Source organism: Melampsora larici-populina (genome assembly GCF_000204055.1).
Source record: "Melampsora larici-populina 98AG31 unplaced genomic scaffold MELLAscaffold_8, whole genome shotgun sequence".
In the NCBI taxonomy this organism is placed as follows: Eukaryota; Fungi; Basidiomycota; class Pucciniomycetes; order Pucciniales; family Melampsoraceae; genus Melampsora; species Melampsora laricis-populina.
The window spans coordinates 545496-552142 of NW_006768772.1; the positions used below are offsets into that span (position 1 = coordinate 545496).

At 40.6% G+C, this 6647-nt stretch overlaps 1 protein-coding gene across 1 annotated transcript; it reads right to left on the reverse strand.

The window, feature by feature from the left end:
- Positions 1–3755: 3755 nt before the first annotated feature.
- Positions 3756–5843, reverse strand: MELLADRAFT_47465 (uncharacterized protein; the record flags this gene model as incomplete). The annotated part of the gene is made up of 10 exons (XM_007407288.1): positions 3756–3976; positions 4045–4147; positions 4232–4313; positions 4380–4446; positions 4527–4628; positions 4699–4790; positions 4876–4921; positions 5009–5055; positions 5118–5272; positions 5373–5843. The coding sequence occupies 10 exons, from the start codon at positions 5556–5558 to the stop codon at positions 3756–3758; spliced, it is 1101 nt and encodes a 366-aa protein (XP_007407350.1).
- Between the last annotated feature and the right edge of the window lie 804 nt (positions 5844–6647).

The window sequence follows — 6647 nt, forward strand, 5'->3', positions numbered from 1 at the left end:
TGTTTGTTTACCAAGGGGTGTTGGGCTCGAAAGGCTGATCGATATCTGGTCAACAGGCTCGCATTTGGTTTCAGAGGCTGGTGAACCGATCCTCGTCCAAACGGACCATGATAAGCCGCGCTTCGTTGGGCCAGCACGCCCGAGATCTAGGACCCAAGATGATGTTTACTTGATCCGGATGTTGTTTGAGAGCAACGCGTTATGGAGCCCAAAGATTGTAACAAGCTTCACAAGGGGATTGCTTCAGTGACACCCAGATATTTCACTTTGACAACTTTCTAAAAACTTTTGACATCAAAGCCAGGAGACCAACAGATTAACCTAAACAAAACAATCAAAAGTTGTCAAAGCAAACTTGAGCAACATCTTATCAGCTCAAACATCAATCACATCAAATATATTCCTCAATCTTTGGTTTTCTTGTCTGAGGCCTACAAGCCCCTAAGGCCAATTATGTTCAACACGAGTCGCGTTGAAGTTGGCCCCTGGGTTTAAGCGCGTTCTCTTGAGGTTTTATGGTGGGTGAGCTTGGTTCCCATTGAGATGAACATGAACCCCCTTCACCCAATCCATCTCTGTGTGATGGCAATTGGGAACTTCCATTGCGGACACACATTGACATGCTCAACCTGTGATGGTCCTTGCGGCACAAAAATCAGTGGTTTATGGGGCTTGTAATGGATGTCCTTTGAGAAGACATTGTGATGCTTTGTAAATTGAACAAACATTACAACCCAAAAAAAAGTAGATGACTGAATTGGATTGTTCAAAGAAGACAAGTAGAGTGAAATTGGTTGGATAAAGAAATAGAAGGGGGAGACAGGAGAAACCACACAACATGAGTTCAAAACCTCAAGAGTGTGTGTCAACCCAGGGGCCAACTTCAACATGACTTGTGTTTAACCCATTTGGCCTCAGGGGCTTGGGCAAATGGTGTGGAGTCACATTGTGGCATTGATGCACCATCTCACCTCAATTTGAGCTGTACTGCATGGGAGAAACATCCAAAACATTCATTGCATCAACTGAAGCAACACCGGAACCGCTCTGTAACACAACAGATTGTAACCCAATTTTGTTGTGGTGCAGTGGCTGCGCTATGTACCACGGTGCAGACAAATCACTACCTGCTATAGAAATCTCTGTGGGTATTGCAGCGGAGACATCACTATGATTTCCACTAGGTAGCGCAACATGAGAGAAGCTGCCATATGGTGTGCTAAACCACTATACAGCGCATATGAGGTAAGACAAATGAAAAAAGAGCTGTATTTGCAGATCAAAAGAAAAAAATACAAAGCCCAAGGCCAGAAGGGTTACTACCTTTGCTAAAAAGCTTGCCCGGTTCGATCGCGAACAAGAGACAAGAGAGGTCGAATTTGGCCGCAGCCTGCTGCGAGGCCGCTGCGCAACTCGTCAAGATCCCAAATTTGGCCGATCACAAATTCTAAGAGATCGACTGCACCTGTGGATCTCTGACTTCAACCAATTCTGAGACACATTATGACTATATTCACAGCATGTCTGGAGCTTGGTATGTCAAGATCAACCATACAGTCGAGTGCAGCTCTAATTCGACGCTATTCATAATGGAAATCACCGCCTATTCCAGAGTTCTCCTGGTGTAATGGTTTGAAGTAGTGGTTGTGATCACGCTCTCGATTCAATCGGTAGTAGTGTGTTCAAGCCTTTATGGACTTTTGTGCTTTTTTGTTTTGGCTTCATGAGATAAAAAAGTACAAGTCAAAAAGGACAACACCTTTTTTTGAAAATCTTTTGTTCTTCGTGCTCAGTCAAGAGCTCAAATGAGGTCACCATAGGATACTGACACATGTCCAAGATGCCTTGAATTAATTTCGAAATTTTAGCAAAAAAGTTCACGCAATTGGCCTTGATCCCATGCTGGCAAGACCACTAACGTTGGCGGCTCACGCCACATCAAGCCGTTCGACTAAGATCACTTTCTGTAGTCTTGATTAAAGCAAATCTTTGTAGCACCCGCAGCGCGATAGAAGTCGCATAGAAGTGTGAGCATGAATTCATCATGATGAGGTAGATATTTGTGCTTTATGATAGATCTCAACATATCCCAAAGTCAGAGATCCACAGGTGAAGTCGATCTCTTTCAGAATTTGCGATCGGCCAAATTTGGGATCTTGACGAGTTGCGCAGCGGCCTCGCAGCAGGCTGCGGCCAAATTCGACCTCTCTTGTCTCTTGTTCGCGATTGAACCGGGCAAGCTTTTTAGAAAAGGTAGTACACTGTGGTTTGCTCCTCTACAAGAAAATATGTCTTCTGGGATTGTGGTGCACAGCCTCTGCTATATTTCAGAGGTTATTGTGCATGTAAAAATCACTACATACACAATATCTCTGCTCCCACTATAGGCAGTGGAGTGGTTCTGGTCTTGACTGCAGGACCTAAATTAAAAAAACTGACCCCAACAGTAAGTATACTATATTATACAAATCCCTACAAGCTTCCTGCAATCACCTAACAATCTCTTCTCAATACACAATCAGATTGAATCCTGGTATGTACTTGATCTAAGTTTTTCTTAACCCCCAGTAACCCCGCCCTCAAACAGCTCAAACACTCTGTAGGTTTTCCTTCTTAATTTCTTTTGATTTGCTTTACCTCTTCTTTCTCATTTAGTCACCTTTCCAAAACACAGATTCATAGCTAATAGACCTATTTTTTCATAGACTCATTTTTTTATCCTTCCTCAGGGTTTGGTCTGTACAATCCAGCTATGGCTCAAGCACTTTATCCTGTAACAGAATGCTTAGTTAAGTTTGAACTAGTCACTCTACTTCTTACTTGTACTTGTTTAGTTGGTCTAATAATCAATTAAGCAATTCCACATTTTCAAAAAAACCCAGTGGTGTACAACAGTTACTTTTTGGTTGATGTGCCTGCTACAATGTTGATGCTCTTGTCATTGACCTGTCGATCCAGTCAGAATATCCTAAAGAGAGTTAAGGAGGTGTTTATTTTTTTCAACCACTTTCCAATCTCAATTGATATTTTATCATATCTGACAACTATTCATAATTGTTCACCTTACCCTTTCAAATCCTTCAACTTAACCCTTCTTTCATTGATGCCTGATGGCATCAAGGTAATCTATATACACCCCTGGATATAGGTATGTATCACACAGTGGATTGATTGACTGAATAATGAACTGATATTGTGGAAAAGATTTTGAAAAGCTATCTTATGTTTTTGTCCCGGTGCATGTATCAGGGCTTGTGCTATTAGTATGAGGTGGCAGTGCACGCCAGACATGCCCTTATTAGAAAAAGCACGCCCAGGCTTACCTCAAGTGCGGCTGGTCGCGCTTGTAGCCAACAGTTTGCCCATCACCCGACTCATCTCACTCATTGTCTTTTAATCATAGAAGTGCTTCAGTTTTGTATCAAAAGCATAAACATAATCATTCCCTCCCACCAATCAGCAATCAGTTGATCTTATAAATAACAACCTTAATAAACCTATCAAACACATAAACAACATTTTTTTTGACTTTACTCCTTTTTTGGGAATAAAAGATACACACATTCATCTCTACTACATATGAAAACTCAAAAACGATCAAGATGAAGAAGAACAAGAAATTGATAGGATAAGATCTTTTTTTTATTTTGACACTTTTTTTATCGAAAAAACAACAACAACAACAACAACACTTAAAACGACAACAACAACCACAAAATACAATTTCAAACCTTTCAACCTTGAAGCCAATTCCATCAATTTTGATCTGTTGCAGGTGGTGAAGGTAGAACATGCATAAGTTCAAAGATAGACTCTAAAGCTGGATTACCACCTAATCTAGTGACTTCTTCTATTGCTTGTTCTTCAAGACATATCAATACTCCACGAGTATATTCTAATGATTTGGTTCGATCTTTCATATATGAGACTGCAAAGGCTTTGGTACCAATGTCCGTTGGTTTTTGCCGTAAGATATCTGAGAATCCAATGAAATATAATTTAGTAAGATGAAAGAAAGTAGCGGGTGAATGGAAAAGGCTCAACTCATCAATTGATGATTCGTACTATCAGACCTAATCGAATGTACAATTGGAAAACTGAATTTCCCTTCGGTGAGATCCTCACAGAACCCTTTGTTTTTCGTGTACTGCGTTTTAGATTTTGCAAAAATGTGTCAGTCTCGATTCGGTGAGTTAAGAATATTGGTGGACACGGGAAACAAAAAATAAACACCCACAACAGAGGAAAGGTTTAAAAGATCATCTCTGATTTGAAAGATGATCCCAACGAGATTCACCAATGGTAAGTAATCACTGAAGAGACATCAGAGACCAGGTCAGTCCTCCTCCAGCTTCATATCTGGGGCGAAATTCCCTTACGGGGTCTCAGGTATCGGTGAAAGAGCGATCATCAACTTGATAGCGATCCGAAAGAGTCCCCCGGTTTCTGGTAGATAGAAAGGATGAATTAGTATGGATGTTTCAGGTTAAGAAATGCAGAAAAGTGACATATAGAATATACTCAACTGTTGTTGACCATCTGAAGATACTCCTCTTCAGTAGGACATGTCAACGAGTCTCTCCAATACAAATCCATACCTTGTCCACGGTGAAGTTGAAGTAATTCATCTAAATTGGACCCAGAAAGGCTCTTTCTGAGTCCAATTTTCCAGAGATGTAGAGACAAAAACAGACAAACCGTTAACAAGGCTCCAAAGATCGGTCGTCGCGTCAGACCTAAGACACGGTTTCAATTTTGTAAGTTCCTGATAGGCCAAGAAGTACACATAGCTGAAATTTAATGGCGAGCGAAAAAAATCAGATATGAATTCAAAAGAAAGGCTTTTGGAGTTTGGAGTTTGGAGTTTAGACTTACTTGGCTGTATTGATAGTTTGTGGTATGCCATAAATCTTATGGGTCACTTTGATAATCATAAAGAGAGAAAACGGGACAAAAAAGATCGACTGAGTAACAGGAGAGAAACATAGAGCTGTAGACTGTTTCAAACCTGGAACGCCTCTTCTGAGATCGGAATCATCTTCGACATCATCCATACTGCTCAAAAAATTCAGGATCAGATTTATCGAAAATCAGGGTGTGATGAAAGTAGTACGCACAGAAGACTAGCGGTATGAAGCTGCCCAACGATCTTCTTTATGATCTCGAGTGCAGGTCGGGGGACTTGAAGCCAATGATTGAATGCATCGATCATCATTGAGCGAATTTCTTTTCCAGGGATGTTAGTAAGGTATGTGTAAGGTTCGAGTAAGATCTGTTGTCAAAAAATGAAACAAGATGATGAGGAAGATTCTGGTCATGATATTCATCTCAAGGGATCGATACTACAAATGGCAGTTTGATGAGAAGCAGACCTGTTCATTGGATTCCGGCCAAATATCGAGAGCTTCAAGACGTTGTAAGAAGTTACCATATCGATTCGAGATGTTGAATTTGGTATCTGAAGATGATGATGAGGATGATGATGATGATGAAGATGACAAGTTATGGTGTTCAACTTTATCATCAACTTTACCATTTGTTGAAGGTACAGGTTTCATGATGGACGATGAGGATGCAATCAAAAGGTAAACAGCAAGCTATGTCTGTATGTAATCTTATGTATGTAATTCTAAACCTTTTCAGTGGTGAAATAGTATGAATTCTGAAGGATTCCTGATGATCAAGAAGTCGATCAGATTTAGATGAGAAGTTGATATGTAAGATGAAATATCAGAGTTAGAACGATATAAAAAAGTGAAAAGAAGTTATAAATCTAATTCAAGTGGGCATCCAGTTCGACTGTCAAGGTGTTTTTAAAGTATATCGTTATGAGATGAGTTGATAAAATGAAGAAGCCGATGTGGTTTTTAGAATTCGATCGCATTCGATGGTCAAGATCCAGAAATAACTCACCGAATGTACCGATCGATGGAGACAAAATAAATTCAAAATTTCACGGTAACGGGACGATTCTATCTAGAATTCTACACACACACACACAACCTTTACCGACCTTTCAACTTTCGATGGCTGAGTAAAAATTGGGAGATTTTGGATTCAAGCGGTCGTTTTTAAAAATCAGCACTGAAGCAGGTTGTCTGAACCTCGATCCATACTTTCACTGCAAAGATAACATACAATCTGATTCAATCGCCGATTCATAGCTGCACATACAACATACACTTTATCTCGCTTGTTTGTACAGTCAATTCAGCAAAGCTTGTCACAAAATCCCCGCCAATTTGTGGGGTTTTGAGGGCAACTTCAAGCGTGTGGGACAGGAACGAGGATACGTGAGCGCGGGATGAGGCAAGATCTTTGCCAAGTTTGCCTCGATGCGATGTCTGAAGAGATCGCTCTTGTTCAATAAAGAACCATGAGTCTTCGCCTCGTACGTATTTCTCTTACCAACGAACTCGTATCCACTTGAGAAAGAGTGGAGAAACCCGATAAGCAGAGAAACATGACACCAGCACTACATTAGGGGCTCTCAAACCTGACCCGGTTTTCAAAACCCAGTGACCCAGTTGACTTTTTGGCAGTAACTTTGTATATAAATTTGAAATTTATTGACAGCTCCCAGCCAAAAAGTCAACTGGTCAACTGGTTTTTTGGGAAGTCTGGCAAGCTTGTGAAGCTCAGATCCT